The sequence below is a fragment of the Symphalangus syndactylus genome, chromosome 3 (assembly GCF_028878055.3).
Source record: "Symphalangus syndactylus isolate Jambi chromosome 3, NHGRI_mSymSyn1-v2.1_pri, whole genome shotgun sequence".
Lineage (NCBI taxonomy): Eukaryota > Metazoa > Chordata > Mammalia > Primates > Hylobatidae > Symphalangus > Symphalangus syndactylus.
This window is the reverse complement of record NC_072425.2, coordinates 11,563,084-11,579,652: the sequence shown is the minus strand read 5'-3', so window position 1 is coordinate 11,579,652 and position 16,569 is coordinate 11,563,084. Positions and strand designations below refer to the sequence as shown.

The window sequence follows — 16,569 nt, the reverse complement described above, 5'->3', positions numbered from 1 at the left end:
TCATGATATGTGAGGCAGGTTTTGCAGGCGAGTTTGAGGACGAAGCTCAGAGATGGCACCACAAAACTCATCCAAAGCCACACAGCAGAGCAGGGCTTCCAATCCTGTCTGGCTCTGAGGTTTGCACTCCCAGTCACTCCTTCCTGCAAACTCCTAGCAGGAAGACTCTTTATAACTCTTCATAAAGAGTCAAAGGTGATTTTATCCTCACAGTGCCCTTCTAAGTTCAGGGTGCAAGTATCTCAATGACCTCCAGTTCACAGGAGGGCCCCTGTGTGTGGTGGGGAGGCAGAGCCTCAGAATGACTTGTGGAAGTCTACACACCCCAATGGCGAGGCCCTTTCCCCTGCTCCAGGCTGGGGAGAACTGGGGACTCCCAGGAGCAGCAGAGCCACGGGACACACCTGCCAAGGCATGTGGAAGGTGGGCCACCCTGGAGTGGGGAGAGAAAGGCAAAGAGGGGCTGTGCTTATTTTGGCAGCTGGGGCTTGGCACCATCCCAGGCAGGACAGTAATTCAGCAACTGGCTGATTCACCCACAGCAGGGCTCCCCTGCACTGGCTGCCTGCCTGCCGGCCCCTATTACCGGCCCACTGAGTCACACAGGTTGCCAAGAAGCTGAGGATCCAAGAATCCAGGCCCTGCCCCAGCCGCTCCCATTGGCTTTGAGCCCAGCAGGACCCAGCCCTGCCAAGGGCACCGCAGCTCCCCTCCCCAACCCTGCCTGCCCCCAGGTCCAGCTCCAGGAGGAACCCAGCGTCTAACTGTAAGGCTCCAAGCAGTGGCTGGGAGCTGGGGCCTACAGTGTCAGGAGTCTGGAGCCAAGCCCTCGTCCTGTCACTTCCTGGCTGGGTGGAGCTGGGTGAGCCAGGTAGGTCCCTTTCCCTTGCTGAGACTTGGTTCTGGTCCATAAACAGGGATCATCTCTGCCTCAAAAAGACTGCATGCTGAAATGAAACACTGGATGGGAAGCACTCAAGATAGGGCCTGGCACATGCTCCGTGTCAGAAAATGGCACCCCAAGGTGGCATCCTCTGCAGGGAAGAACCAGAGTTCTTATTTTGAATTCAAGGGCAGCTGATACTTCTGTAAAATGCAACTGAAATGTTGCAGCAATGTCAACTGCCATAGAGTTTCTAAACAATGTCAATTTCTCTACTGAAGGAGATGAGGATCAGTAACAGAGTTTGTAGCCTGCACTGTCTGCAGACCACAGAGAGGGCCCAGGGCACAACTATATACACACAGCCAGACCACGCGAATTTACTGAACACCTACTAGGTGCCAGGCACTATTCGAGTGCCAGCAATAGACCAGGGAAAAACACAAAACATAAAAATCACCTTTGGCCTGGGTCATAATAAGTAAAATGCATTTTTGAAAATAAGAATGCTCCAGAAGGCAAAAACAGAACAGGAAAGGCTGATAGGGCCCATGGGGCAGCAGCAGGTGCTACAACTGCAGACAGGCCAGGAGAGCTGAGGGGGCAGCGCAGGTATGGCTGGAAGGAGGGACATTAAAACATTTCACCTAGGCCAGGCGCAGTGGCTCACGCCTGTAATCCCAGCACTTTGGGAGGCCAAGGCAAGTGAATCACTTGAGGTCAGGAGTTCAAGACCAGCCTGGTCAACGTGGTGAAACCCTGCGTCTACTAAAAATACAAAAAAACTAGGCCGGGTGCAGTGGCTCACGCCTGTAATCCCAGCACTTTGGGAGGCCGAGGCGGGTGGATCATGAGGTCAGGAGTTCAAGACCAGCCTGGCCAACATGGTGAAACTCTGTCTCTACTAAAAATACAAAAATTAGCCAGGCATGGTGGCGGGTGCCTGTAACTCCAGCTACTCGGGAGACTGAGGCAGAGAATTGCTTGAACCTGGGAGGCAGAGCTTGCAGTGACCAAGATCGTGCTACTGCACTCCGGCCTGGGCGACAGAGCAAGACTCCATCTCAAAAACAAACAAACAAAAAAACTAGCTGGGCATGGTGGTGCGTGCCTGTAATCCCAGCTATTCAGGAGGCTGAGGCAGGAGAATGGCTTAAATCCAGGAGGTGGAGGTTGCAGCGAGCTGAGATAGCACCACTGCATACTCCAGCCTAGGCAACAGAGCAAGACTCCATCTCAAAAAACAATACAAGGCTGGGCGTGGTGGGTTACTCCTGTAATCCCAGCACTCTGGGAGGCGGAGGCGGGCGGATCACTTGAGCTCAGGAGTTCGAGACCAGCCTGGCCAACACGGTAAAACCCCATCTCTACTAAAAATACAAAAAATAGACGGGTGTGGTGGTGTGCCTGTAGTCCCAGCTACTCGGGAGGCTGAAGCAGGAGAACTGCTTGAACCCGTGAGGTAAAGGTTGCAGTGAGCTGAGATCATGCCACTGCACTCCGGCCTGGGCGACAGAGCAAGACTCCATCTCAAAACAAAACAAAACAACACAATTCACCTACCACAGGGTCCTTTCATGCCCCCCATGGTGGGGAGGTTGTAAGCTCCTTGAGAGCAAGGACTCTGTTCCCCAGGGTCCTGATGCCTGGAACAGCATCTAGCACACAGCCGGCTCTCTGTAAACGCCTAGATGAACAAGTGAGCTCGACAGGCCAGACTCTAAAATATTCGGAGGTTCTTGTGGGAAGATCACCAGGAGAGCTCCTTGGAAGAGGTGATGAGGCTGGAGAGGGGCCTGATGGAGGGCAGGGGGGCAGAGAGCCAGGGAAGGGCGGGGCCGTCTCTGCTCACCTGGCTCCCTCCCATTGAAGTGCTTTCCCAGGAACTAGACTGAGAAGAGAGGCAGAAGCAAGCCCAGGCCGGGAAAGAGCGAGGAGGAAGGCAGCCAGGCTTTCTGGGAAGCAACAGCCCTTTTTCTTAGAAGCAAGGCCCTGGAGTTTCCCAGAAGCCAGCCTGCCCTGGGACGGTGGAGGCGGTGGTAGATGGTCAGGTTGGCCCTGGTTTAACCTAGGGGATTTTCCCTTCCTAAATTCCTGGCCCAGGAACAATTCTTGGGGAATGGGTCTCTGTTCACAGGTAAGTAGAAGTTGCTCTGGTGTGGGCAAAGAGACCTCTCCCCAAGGCACAGCCATGGCTGGTGAGGATGGGGGATGGGGGCTGAGCCCACAGTCAGGCCCCTGTGTCCAGCAGGCCCTGGTCACCCAGTGCACTCGGGCCAGGGGAACCAGGACAAATGGGCCCTTGTAGTTGGGAGGCTGCCTGCCGTGCCAGGGACACTGTGTGCCCGGTGCCGCCGCCACCAGCCTGCCGCCTGCCTGAAGGGGCTGAGGGCCTGGGAAGTGGGGCTACCGTTTCCGAAGGGGACCTCCTGAGCTGCCCTGGCCTCCGGAGAGGGCACAGTGCCTTGGCTGGCTGCCAGGAGGTGGCAGGGCTGGTGCCCGCTGCCCTCCTTCTCAGAGTCCTTTGCCTGCAAGAAGTTCCCCAGGGCTAGAGAAGAGCAATCCCTTGGGACTCTAGGGCCCTGGGTCTGAAGGACACTGCTGTGTCCCACCCTCCTGCCACCCACTGTCCCGTTAACCCCTGGGCTTGGCTCCTTCCTTGGCTTCTCCCCTGGAAGGCGAGGCTCAAGGGCCTCTCCTGTCTGCCTCACCTGGGATGCCTGACAAAGGACAGCAAGGTACCAGCTGCCCTCCCCTGCCCAAGGACCCTCCAAGCCTCACCTGGGATGCCTGACAAAGGACAGCAAGGTACCAGCTGCCCTCCCCTGCCCAAGGACCCTCCAAGCCTCACCTGGGATGCCTGACAAAGGACAGCAAGGTACCAGCTGCCCTCCCCTGCCCAGGAACCCCCCAAGAGCTGTTCAGGTCTCCATGCCAGCATCACAGTGGGCAGCTGGGTGTGCCAGGCAGTGGCTGAGCAGTTTCCAGCCACCACAACCCTGTGAGCTGGGCCCGGCTGTCGACCCAGTAACACATGAGAAAACTGACACTCAGCCCTCCTCATGGTCACGGCTCCGGCCTGGGCCTGGTGCTTTGTTTGTTTGAGACAGAGTCTTGTTCTGTCACCCGGGCTGGAGTGATCTCGGCTCGCTGCAACCTCTGCCTCCCAGGTTCAAGCAATTCTCCTGCCTCAGCCTCCTGAGTAGCTAGAATTACAGGTGTGCACCACCACGCCTGGCTAATTTTTGTATTTTTAGTAGAGATGGGGTTTCACCATGTTGGCCAGGCTGGCCTCAAACTCCTGACCTCAGGTGATCCACCCGCCTCGACTTCCAAAGTGCTGGGAGTACAGGCATGAGCCACCGCACCTGTCCAGGTCTAGTGCTTTAAAAAGGCAAAATGCAAATCCCCACTCCCTCCCACACTCACTGTGGCAACGTGCTCTCCCTCCCCAGGCACCAGCCATGTGTCCCCACACACAGCCACACGTACCCCTTTATATCTGTGCTCCCTCAGCCACTGTCAAGCTTGTCACATCTGAACGCATGCATGCTGCAGACATATGGGGTCACCCAAAGGCAGAGAGATGCCCCTGCCCCCGACACACATGCTAGAATGCACATGTACCCCACCGCATCCCACAGCACACAGCCGCTGCCCCTGCAGGCCCAGAGGCCCCAGATACACACCCTGCTCCCTGCATATCTGCCAGACAGCAATGGGTACCCCGGTGTCCCCAGACCCCTGAGCACACTCCCTCAGGGCTGTGGAGAGGGGAGGAGGCAGGGCTGCATGCAGCGACTCCCCCGCCCCAGCAGCTGGGAAGGAAACACCTCACGGAGTCCTGAAGAACGGCAAGCGGCTGTTTCGAGGGGGCAGGGGGACCAGGCAGGCGGTGCTGCCAGCTGAGACCTTCCACACTGGGCACTACCCACCTGCCCACTACCCCCAGCTGTCACCTCCCCAGCCACCCAGGGCCTGGGGCCAGGTGGACTGCTTCACCCTTGAACTCCAGTCCCGTCAACTGGGCAGCAGGGCCTGGAACTTGGCCTCAGGGAAGAAGGGGGTGGGGGGAAAGTGGGACGCGTGGCCTGGGCAACTTACTCGCCTCCTCGGGGCCATAGTTCCCCTACCTGAAAAAACCTGTGGGTTCAACTTAGGGCCTGCAAGTGTCCCTGCCCTCCGCCCACTCCCTGGCTCCCCAAGGGCAGCGGGGGCTGGTGGGCCATCGGCCATCTCCCTTCTGTGAAGCGGAGCGAACATTGGCTGCCATCTGCAGAGGGCCTGCCTGTGCGGTGCCAGGGGCCTCAGGAACACCTCACACTCCCCCACATCCGTAGGCCCACAGAGGAGGCAATGGGGGTGCAGAGGAGTTAGGGAACCCACTTGTCTGGGTCCCCTGAGGCCAAGTCAGGGCTCCCATCCCGCCTCCCAGGCTTCTCTCCCCTTGACTTCTAGACAGCCCGAACTTCCCTGGGGCTGCTGTTCCTGGTGACCATCATGACAGATGACAGCACTAGTCAGGTGATTAATCAGCTGATCACGGCCGGGAGTGGTGGCTCACGCCTGTAATCCCAGCACTTTGGGAGGCCGAGGCGGGCAGATCACGAGGTCAGGAGATTAAGACCATCCTGGCTAACACGGTGAAAACCCGTCTCTACTAAAAATACAAAAAATTAGCCGGGCATAGTGCTGTGTGCCTGTAGTCCCAGCTACTCGGGAGGCTGAGGCAGGAGAATGGCGTGAACCCGGGAGGCGGAGCTTGCAGTGAGCCGAGATTGCGCCACTGCTCTCCAGCCTGGACGACAGAGCAAGACTCCGTCTCAAAAAAAAAAAAAAAAAATCAGCTGATCACTTGATCATCGGGACAGATAAGTGCTGCTGCAGCTATAGCCCAGCACGGGTGGGGTGGGAGCCGGAATCCCTTTGAAATGGATTCAGGTCAGGTGATGGCAGCCCCCAGGACTTAAATACCTTCTGCCACCCTCCTCACAGTCTCACCCTCCCCACGGTCCCCCCTCCCCGCGGTCCCCCCCTCCCCACGGTCCCCCCTCCCCGCGGTCCCCCCCTCCCCACGGTCCCCCCCTCCCCGCGGTCCCGCCCTCCCCGCGGTCCCCCCCTCCCCGCGGTCCCCCCCTCCCCGCGGTCCCGCTCTCCCCACGGTCCCACCCTCCCAGTTTTGAACTTACATTACAGTCAAAGGGCACCCCCCCCCCCCACACACACACACATCTGGGATCGGGACAAAGTTCCAAGAGGGGCGGGTGCCAGAGGTGGGGGAAGTTCCTGGACTCAGGGCCTCTGGTTGGCCAAGGGTGCTTTCTTCTTTCTCTCCACTGGACACGCCCACCCCTCCCTGCCTTCCTCCCCCGCAACACAAAGGTCAGATGGGCACACCTGACCTCTCCGGTGGTGTCCAGCAGAGAGGTCCTGCACCCTTCCCATGGGAGCCCTTTCTGGACCCCAACCTAGAAAGAGGGAAGGACTGGGGTGCCCTCCAGCAGGCAGTGGATCCGGGCCCCCCTTATCCTTCCCAGAAGGACTGGACAGCTCAATTCAGCTAATTATGTGCCCGCCAGGCAGTGCAGGGAGGGGAGGCCAACGTGGGGGAGGGGGTGGGGGGTGGTCCTTGGTGCAGCACCCACGCAGGGTGGGTGGGGCTGTGTGCCTGAATCTTCCCTCCCACCAGCTAAAGTGGCCTTCTGCCGCCTGTTCCTTGGTGCTGGGCTGGGGGCTCGCCTCGTCCGCCCACCTTCTTGGTGTGGCATCTGGCATGAATGCAGGCCGGGGCTGCATGCACCTTGGGCTGTGGGCTGGCAGCTCCCCGCCACTGTCTGTGCTGCCCCCTGCCCTGCCCCTCCTCCTGTGGCACTCTAACCGGGGGTGGCTGGGCAGAGTCCCCATGGGGTCACCCTGAGCCCAGCCAACGACCCCCAAGTGAACATACGAGCCCAGCACCCAACTCCGGAGGTGGGCACGCCCTTTGCCCATTTGACAGATGGGGCAAGGGAGGCTCAGAGGGGTGAGATCATGACTCAGGGTCACACAGTGAGCAAATGATCAGGGTCAGACTGGCATCCTGGCTCCATGAGAGCACCGGGAGGACCCGGGCAGTGGTCACCAACAGTCCTACCCTCACTGTCATCCCCAGAGAGAACATCTGAGGCAACCGGGTCTCACAGCCTTCCCATCTCCAAAGTCCAACCCACTGGGCAGTGTGGCCCCACCTGCCTTCTCCCACCATTCTGCTGCCCCACCCTTTCCCAGGGTTTGGGGCTCCAACTCGCTCCTTCCAGGCTGGACACCCCTCATCCATGTTCTCACCTCGGCTCCGACAGTGCCCAGGTCTGGGTGCAGGGTGGGTGCCCACAGACTAAGGCAGCCCCTATGGGAGCCCAGAGGGCAGGGCTTCCTTACCCCCTCACAGCAACTGTGGGGGCCTCAGGGCAGACAGGGAGGCTCAGAGGTGTCCTGTGCTTCTTCTAGGATGCCCGGCAATAAGCGCTGAGCTGGAATTCAGACCCAGATGTCCTGCTTCAAAGCCACCTGCCTCACCTGAGGACCGGGGGTCTGATGGCCGAGGTGGATGCCGACAGGTGAGGAGGAAGGACAGTGGCCGGCCTGGTCCTGGTCCCCTCACTCTCCTGCCCCAAGGCCCCAGTAGGTGACATAATTCACAGGGCAATGTTTATGCACTGAACGGTGAACACACAGGCAGAGGGGTAGATGGGCCACCAATGGGGAAACTGAGGCCAGTGAGAAGGGACACACTAAGGTCACATAGTCAGTCGGTATCAGAGTTGGCCCAGAACCACAGTCCCCTGTTGCAGGGGCTCTACCCAGCCCAACCACAACCTGGCATGCCATCCTGCCCCAGGCCAGGGAGCCCACAGCTGCAGGGCGGCAAAGCACATGGTACCACACATGGTACCCCATGGCCCCACACACTCTGGCTGGCCCCGAGCCATCGCTGTGCCCTCTGACCTTGCGTTTTCTGACATTCTGCCACTGGCAACTCTCACCCAGGTATCCAGGAAGTGGCCTGTGTTGCTAGGGGACTGGCTTGATGCCGGGTGGCTGGCAGAGTGGGGAAATGGGGAGCGGGGAGTGGACTGGGGTGTCCCTCAGGAAGGATCCAGGGGCAGAGGCTACTGGGTCCTGTGTCAGGGTGGAGGGCCATGAGAAGTATCCGAGGAAACTCAGCAGGTCAGGCCCCTTCCTCCCCAGGCTCTAATGAAGGTCCTGGACCCTGGTCTCTGCATTTTCTCTTTCAGCCTCAGAGTCTTCTTTTCGGGCCAGGGGTGGGTGTGCGCTGGTGGGGGTTGGAGGTGAGCCATCGGAAAGCCCATCGGAAAGCCCCAGCCCTGAGCCTTCCTGCAGGCAAGTATTTTGGGGGCCAGCAGTTGCCAAGCAACTGCTCTGGGTTGCCATGGGAACACTCACTTTTTTCTGGGGCTTGTCATTTTTAGGGGGATGCCACGATGCTTCCCATTCCCTTTCCTCTCCACTTCCTCATCCTGGCTTGGCTGCCCTGGGAGGGGACACTGGGAGCCCATAAGCTCACACCCCACCCCTGTGGGGGACCCACATACCCCTGGCCCTAAGATTCTTTGAGGCTCCAGAATCAAGAACCCCCAAAATGCAGAGCCCAGAGTCCAAGGCCCTCATTAGAGCAGGGAGACGAGGAAAGGGGCTCATTAGCTCTGTTTACGTCTCCTTGCCGACATTAACCACCACTGGGGGCCTGGGGCCTCCCCGCCCCGCCCTGCCCAGCAGCTGGGCCCAGCCCTGACGGTTGGAAAGCCACTGTAATTCGAAGGAATGTGGTCCTGGTGCCTGGCCCTTCCCAGGCTTGTGTGCACACAGGGAGGTGCCATTGCCAAACTGCCACTACCTAGCTGTGGGAGTCCCTTCCCCTTCCAGTGCCTCAGTTTCCCCACCTGGAAGTGAGGATGGCAGTGGCACTTACCTTGCAGAGTGCTGAGCAGATACAAGGGACACTTTAGCACAAGGCCTATGGGCTGGCTGTCATCACCAGGCACCTCTGCAGCAGGGGACAGAGGGAAGGACTCTGTGGAGAATAGCCCTGTGGCTAGCATGCAATGGTGACTGACCACGCCACTGATGGCAGAGTGGCCACTGAATCCAGGTCCCCAAGCTTGTAGCCCATGCCTTCTCCACAAGATCTGTCTGCCCCATACCCCTGACCCTTCCACAGAAGCCAGGGTGCTCCCCACGGGCCAGGCACCCAGCGCCAGGCAGGTGTACAGAGGCCACATCTGCTGTGCGAATCAATCACTGAACCAACTGTCAAGGACCAGCAGCCTCGGGGGGGGCCTGGTAGCTCGGTGAGTGAGGAGGTGGTGGGAGGGCCTTGTGCGGGTAGGGAGGTGACAGTAAGAAATGGCCTCTGGCCGGATGCAGTGTCTCATGCCTTTAATCCTAGCACTTTGGGAGGCCGAGGTAGCTGGATCGCTTGGGCCCAGGTGTTTGAGACCAGCCTGGGCAACATGGTGAAACTCTTGTTTCTACAAAAAAAATCCAAAAATTAGCTGGGAGTGTTGGCGTGCATCTGCCACCCCAGCTACTCTGGAGGTCTGAGCCCAGGAGGTCGAGGCTGCAGTGAGCCGTGATCCGGCCCCTGCACTGCAGCCTGGGCCACGGAGAAAGACCCTGTCTCAAAAAAAAAAAAAAAAAAAGGAATGGCTTCCACTCATTCCACTCCTGGGCCGGCGGCCCACTGTGCACTCCACTCCCTTTTGCTGATGCCATGTGAGCGGCTCCATGGCGGGGACCTGACCCCTGCTCCTCAGCCCCACACTGCCTCGCCCCTTTGTATATCAAAGGGGCCTCTGAGGGGCCCTGCTGACCCCCATCAGGAGCAGCAGGACCACCTCAGGCATCCCAGCTCCCCTGAGGCAGGGTCTGGGGCTGGGGTTGGGGGGGAAGGACCCCTCAAGTCTCTATTTGCACAGACAGCCCACCCGTGCCCAGGGCTGCCTTCCGAGCACACGCAGACCTGGGCCTGCAGTAACAGGAGAGCTATTTGCAAACCGCAGGTGTAATCAGCCGCAGGGCCTCTGGAGAGGCCTGAGAAAGGACAGCTCGGCTTGCAGGTGAGAAACCAAACGAAAGGCAAACTCCTGGCGCCTGTGGGCCCGGCCCCTGCAGCCTCGCAGGTCCCCTATCCCTCCTCCCTGCCTTCCTTTTCGCCCCGTTGACACCACGGTCTGCAAACCATGGTCCTCCTCGCCACCTCTGTTACCTCCTCCTCGGCCCCCCCGCAGGCCTCCGACGCAAAGTCGCCACCCAGTCACCCCGCCTCGGCCCCGCCTGGTTTGATTTCCTCCCGTGTGTGTCACCCATGAGGTGGCCGTGCCCCTGGCCTGTTTACAGCTGTGCGCAGGCTCCTCGCAACCCGAAAGCGAGACCTTTGTCTGCGGCAGCTCCGCGCCGGGCTGGGCGGCCGCACGGGAGGGCACAGCGCCACCTGCTGGTGCTGCCGCCAGAACGCGCCAAGCTGGGGAGCAGGCGGGCTCCGCTCACGCCCCCACACCCCCTAGCTGGGGGCTGGGTTTCTGCGATGTCCTCCGACTACCCGCTGCTCCCCTACTCCCCGTAGGCACGCGGGTACCTGGCCTTTGGGAGGGGGATCATTCCCAATACTCCTGTTACGGTTGAACTGTGTCCCCCAAAAAGATCCCTGGTACCCGTGAATGAGATCTTATTTGGAAATAGGGTCTGTGCGGATAGAATCTGGGTGAGGTCATACTGGATTAGGGTGGGCCTTAATCCAATGACTGCTATCCTTATGATAACAGGGAAAATTGGACAGACACGCACAGGCAGCCATGTGATGATGGAGGCACAGTTTGGAGTCGCAAGTCTACAAAACCAGGAACGAATGCCAAGGAAACTGGCAGCCACCAGAGGTTGGAAGATGCAAGGAAGGATCCTCTCCTAGAGCCTTCAGAGACAGCAGGGCCTTGCTGACCCCTGGATTTTGGACTTCTGGCCTTTAGAACTGTGAGAGAATAAATTTCTGTTGTGTTGAGCCACCCGGCACTTTGTGACAGCAGCCCGAGAAAACTGACCCGACAGACACTGGCCCCAGTCATCGCCCTCTGTGCCATCACCACACCTCCCCTCCGCGAATCAACAATGACCACAGGACACCTCCTTCTGGAATCTGTGCCCACCCACTCCCCAGATGAGCACTTCCCCTTCCCCTGGCAACTTCCCGGACTGTGTTACCTCCCGCCCTGGCATGGCCTGGCCCAGGAGACAGATACGAAATGAATGAGCGAATATCCACCTTTGCTACTTCGTCATATTCAGATGTTTGTAAAAATCAAGTGGCAGCAGTGCTGGGGGTTAAGGAAATGGGGAGAGTGATGGCAGGTGTGTGAGGGGAGACAAGGGGGCACTTCCAGGTACTCACAGCCACCCTGGGAGCTGGGACAGCCAACCAGTGTGTTCTCATGCCCCCAGCCCCTGAGGCTCAGAGAGGGAAAGCCATCTGGGTCACCAAGCTCCTGTCTCTTGCCAGTTCTGTGACCCCAAACTAGTCATTGTGCCTTTCAGGGCCTCCCCAGTCTCCCGACCTGCACAACGGGGATGGTTCTAACATCTACTTCCTGGGGACATCACCATGCTAATGTGAGACAATACTACAAAACCTGTCAGCTACCTCACAGACTTAGAGATGGAAGGATTAGGAAGGGAAGGGGCCTTCAGAGACTGCAGGGCCCTGCTGACCCCTGGATTTTGGACCTCTGGCCTTTACAACTGTGAGGAAAGAGACTTCTCACAGGGGCGAGACACAGCCCGGAATACAAGTCTGACAGGCTGGGCACTGGTGCTGTGATCTAGGGAAAGTCACTCCCTTCTTGGTCTGGTTTCCTCGTCTGCACCATGAACAGGTTGAAAATTAAGCAAAAATCAGATATCGGCCCCCTGTAGCATACGGGAGCATCTTCCAATGGGAACACCTTCTGATGGCTCCCATTATGTTTGTTTGTTTGTTCGTTTGTTTATTGAGACAGGGTCTGGCTCTGTCGCCCAGGCTGGAGTGCAGTGGCATGATCTTGGCTCACTGCAATCTCCACCTCCCAGGTTCACGTGATTCTCCTGCCTCAGCCTCCAGAGTAGCTGGGATTGTAGGCACCTGCCAAGACACCCAGCTAATTTTTTGTTTTGTTGTTTTGTTTTAAGATGTGGTCTCCCTCTGTCGCCCAGGCTGGAGTGCAGTGGTGCAATCTCAGCTCACTGCAAGCTCCACCTCCCGGGTTCACTCCATTCTCCTGCCTCAGCCTCCCAAGTAGCTGGGACTACAGGCGCCCGCCACCACGCCCGGCTAATTTTTTGTATTTTTAGTAGAGACAGGGTTTCACTGGGTTAGCCAGGGCGGTCTCGATCTCCTGACCTTGTGATCTGCCCGCCTCGGCCTCCCAAAGTGCTGGGATTACAGGTGTGAGCCACCGCGCCCGGCCGACACCCAGCTAATTTTTGTATTTCTTTTTTTTTTTTGAGACGGAGTCTCGCTCTGTCGCCCAGGCTGGAGTGCAGTGGCGCAATCTTGGCTCACTGCAAGCTCCGCCTCCCGGGTTCACGCCATTCTCCTGCCTCAGCCTCTCCGAGTAGCTGGGACTACAGGCGCCCGCCACCACGCCCGGCTAATTTTTTTGTATTTTTTAGTAGAGACAGGGTTTCACCGTGGTCTCAATCTCCTGACCTCGTGATCCGCCCGCCTCAGCCTCCCAAAGTGCTGGGATTACAAGTGTGAGCCACCGCGCCTGGCCTGTATTTCTTTTTTGTAGAGATGGGGTTTCACCATGTTGGCCAGGCTGGTGTTGAACTCCTGACCTCAGGTGATCCACCCGCCTCGGCCTCCCAAAGTGCTGAGATTCCAGGTGTGAGCCACCGCGCCCGACCTCTGTTATGTTCGGAATCAGGCCTGACTGCCTCGTCTCAGCCACTGTCCCAGGCAGCCTCCACACTGGCTCCAGAGATCCCTGCCTCCTGGTACATAAGTTGCTGAGTGATCCCCTTCCTCCGAGGGTGATTGGATTTAGTGACTGGCTTCTCACCAACAGAATACAGCACAGATGACATGAGGTCACTTCCAAGATTTACAGAACACTGTGACTTCTGTCTTGCTTGTTTGCTCTTGTTTTCCTCCCCACCCTCACCCCTCACTCTGGGGAAGTGAGTTCTGATGCCATGAGCTTCCTGCCCTACAGAGAGACCCACATGGCAGTGAACCAAGGGAGGGCCCCCACCAACAGTCACAGAGGAACTGACGCCCTCAGTCAAAACTGAATCCTGCCAATAACATGAGAATGGCCTGGGGGCAGGTCCTGCCCAGTCCAGCCATGGATGAGACCCCAGTCCCAGCCTCCCTTGAGACCTGGGGGCAGAGGCACCCAGCTGAGCTGCCCTGGATCCGGGTCCACAGAAACTGTGTGATGATCAATGTCTGTTGCTGGAAGCTGTACATTAGGGTAGTGTTGTCACACAGCTGTCTCCAGGCCCCTGGGCTGCCCCTCCCGCCCCCAGCTCACTTGGGCCACACTGGCCTCCTTTCTCACTCCTCTCTGGCCAAACTCATTTCTGCCTCCCAGCCCTGCCTGCTGAGCCTTCTCCATCACACTGTCTAGACTCGTGCAGGGCTGGCCCATGCTTTGTCTTCTGGTCACAGCACAGATGTCCCCTTAGCAAGACCTCTCAGACCCCCACCCAGCAGGCCCCAGCCCTCCCTGGCAGCCCCGGCATTATTTTCGCTGCAGCACTTGCTTTTTCCTTTCTGTGCCTGTTTGCTTTTGTGCCCTGTCCATCGCCCCCTCCAGACTGCCAGCTCCGGAGGGCAGGCCCCCCTGGGTCACTTTCAGAGCCACGCCCAAGCCCAACGCTGCCCCCTCTGCAACCCAGGGTGAGTGCTTGGGCACACCTGCTGACGGGAAAGAGGAGGCTCTCAGAGCCCCCTCCCGCCTCTGAGCAGCTCACATTGTGGAGAGGGATGCTAGTAATGGGGGGTGTGCATTGGGTGGAGGCCGGGGTCCCCCAGAGGGACCCTGCCGGGCTCTCCCTGACTCCAGTTGCTCCAAGGAGCACAGTGGGCACTGCCTCCCCCTGGTGGCCGGCAATAGCACAGCAGCAGCCTCAAGCAGAAAACCCAGAAAACAAAACACACACCTTTGTTTGGGTGTTGTCAAGGTAGCAGCTTTCCCGAGTCCCAGGGGGTCAAAGGAGCAGAACCTGCAGTCTCCAGGGGTAATTCAAGGAGCCTCAGAAGCTTCGTTTGCTCCCCTTTTTCCCTCTGCTGGCCCTGGGGTGTCCAGTTCACTCGTGAGGCCTCCTCACTCCAACCAGGGCAACGGCTCTGGCCCCACTTCCAAATAAAAACCCTGAGGTTTCAACAAGGACAGTCTTGTCCCACAAGAGTGGTCCAGTGCTTGGCCACGCTCTGCACCACCCCAGGCCCTCAGCCCTTCAGCCCCCCAGACTTCTCTTGCTCAGAAGGACCTCCAAGAAGAAGGCATTTTCCACAGACCTCGGTGGGTAGTGGGGGCATCCCCAATGGAGACCTAAGGCCGACAGACACGTCTACGGGCCTGTGGGACCCTTGGGGTCACCCAGGCCAAACATTCCAATTTATAGAGCAGGAATTCGAGGCTTCCTTTCCTACAGCCCGTCCACATTGAAGGAGTCTTTTCCTGCGTCCAGGTGATCACAGCGGTGAACACAGAACCCCACAATCTGTCCTCTCCAGGCTGCCCCACCCCAGACAGATCCTGGGAACCTTGGAGAACCCCGCCCATCAAGCTGGCGTGTCCTCCCCTTGCCCCCCACCCCGTGCCATGGCCCCAGGCATGTTGCTGGGTACCGGATGCCCCTGCCCATGGCAGAGCAGCCCCCGCCCTCTTTCTTCTTTCCCCCAGTCACTTCCCCAGCGTCCCGTCCTACTCTGAGCCCCAGGAAGTGTGTGGTGTGTGTGTCTGCGTGTGTGTGAGCATGTATGCGCAGGCCTGCGCCTGTGCGTGCGCGGAGAAGCCCAGGCAAAGGAGCCCACATGGCAGATGGGCAGGGGTCCCCAGATCTTAGAGGCTGTCATTCCCAAAGCAAACCCCACGGGAAGGGTGAGCCGAGCCCTTCCCGGCCTAAGAGGCCGGAACCCTCCTTTCATCTCTGGACTCCGCCAACTTCGTGTGCCCCGGGCCAGTCCCTGCCCCTCTCCTGTCCTCAGTTTCCCTACTGTCCCGGGCGGGGTTGGACGCGGAGCTGCGTAAGCGCACGCTCTGCGTGGACGCGGCGCTGGGCTCCCTCCCCCCGGTGGGTGTGGGCGGGGGCGTGAGGTCCTCCCTCCACTCGCGACGCGGGGCTGGGGACGGCGCGCACTCACCTGGCAATCTACCATCATCCTCAGCCTTGGTGGCTCATCGCCGGCCCCAGGGCGGAGCCCGGGGCTCGCAGAGGCCGCTCGCCTCGGCCCGCGCGCGGCGCAGGGGTGCGCCCGGCTGCGGGGCTCATGGCGCGGCCTCCGGTCCCCGCCGGGCCCAGGACTTTGCGGCCCTCGGGGCCGCCCCGGCCGCCGCCAGCGCCGCTCCCATTGTCTGCGCCGCGCCGCGCTCCGGCCGCTCGGGCCCCGCCGCTCGGTTCCGCTCCGGCTCCCGGGGCTCGGGCCCGGGTGGGCGGGGACAGCCTCGGCCCCGCCCCAGCCCGCCCGCAGGTGCGAGGGGCGCGCCCCGCTGCGCGAGCTCGGGGACGCGCTCGGGGGCGCGCTCAGGCCTCCCTCCCGCGGGCCAACGCGGGTGTTCCCCGGGCGGGGCAGCCAGGCCTGGTGTCCAAGGCCGGGCGCGCACACGGGGCCTGCGCGGGACCGCAGACAGCGCGTGCACGTCACTCCACCTCGCCGCGCGCACGCGCCACGCGCCACGCGCCACGCTCCAAGCGCTGTGTGCGGCCGATCTCACGTGTCCCTCCGCCCCAGCAGCCTGCTCAGTACTCCCCACCGCGCTGGGGACCTAGGGCCAACCTCGCCCCAGCCAGGCGGGGGCCGCTGAGTCAGCGCGCCGGCGTTACCAAATATACACGTTCACCCTGTCGCCCAGCACCCCGATGCCACCTGCTGGACTCGGCTTGGCGGATGGCTGGGTGCTGGGGGACCCGAGGTGACAGCGGACTCAGCCTGGGCAGGGAGAAAGTCAGGTCTCCCCTTCCCCTCCTCTTCCCCACCTCCCTCCTTGTCTTCCCCGACAGCACCCGGGACCACAAGGTCCAGCTGCAGCTTCAGCTGGTGTAAGAAGGGGCTCGAGGGAGCCTTGGGGAAGGAGGCCTCACACTGGGGTTGAGCGACTGTTGGGGGTGGTCAGTGTTATTAGGGCTCACTGATTTCGTCCCTTTTTATTTTGTATTTATTTAGTTTTGTTTTTGAGATGGAGTCTCGTTTGTTTGTTTTTTGAGACGAAGTCTCACTCTTGTCCCCCAGGCTGGAGTGCAATGGTGCGATCTCAGCTCACTGCAACCTCCGCCTCCCAGGTTCAAGCAATTCTGCCTCAGCCTCCTGAGTAGCTGGGATTACAGGCACCTGCCACCACGCCCGGTTAATTTTATATTTTTTAGTAGAGACAGGGTTTCACCATGTTGGCCAGGCTGGTCTGGAACTCCAGACGTCAGGTGATCCGCCC

At 59.6% G+C, this 16,569-nt stretch overlaps 1 protein-coding gene across 1 annotated transcript in view; it reads right to left on the bottom strand.

Annotated features, from left to right (window-relative positions):
- Positions 1-15,533, bottom strand: part of RALGDS (ral guanine nucleotide dissociation stimulator) — a 51,860-nt gene extending 36,327 nt beyond the window's left edge. The window contains exon 1 of the mRNA XM_055270523.1: positions 15,285-15,533. Within this exon, the coding sequence (XP_055126498.1) occupies positions 15,285-15,302 (18 nt within the window). The 5' untranslated portion in view covers positions 15,303-15,533. The remainder of the gene's footprint in view (positions 1-15,284) is intronic.
- Positions 15,534-16,569: the final 1,036 nt, after the last annotated feature.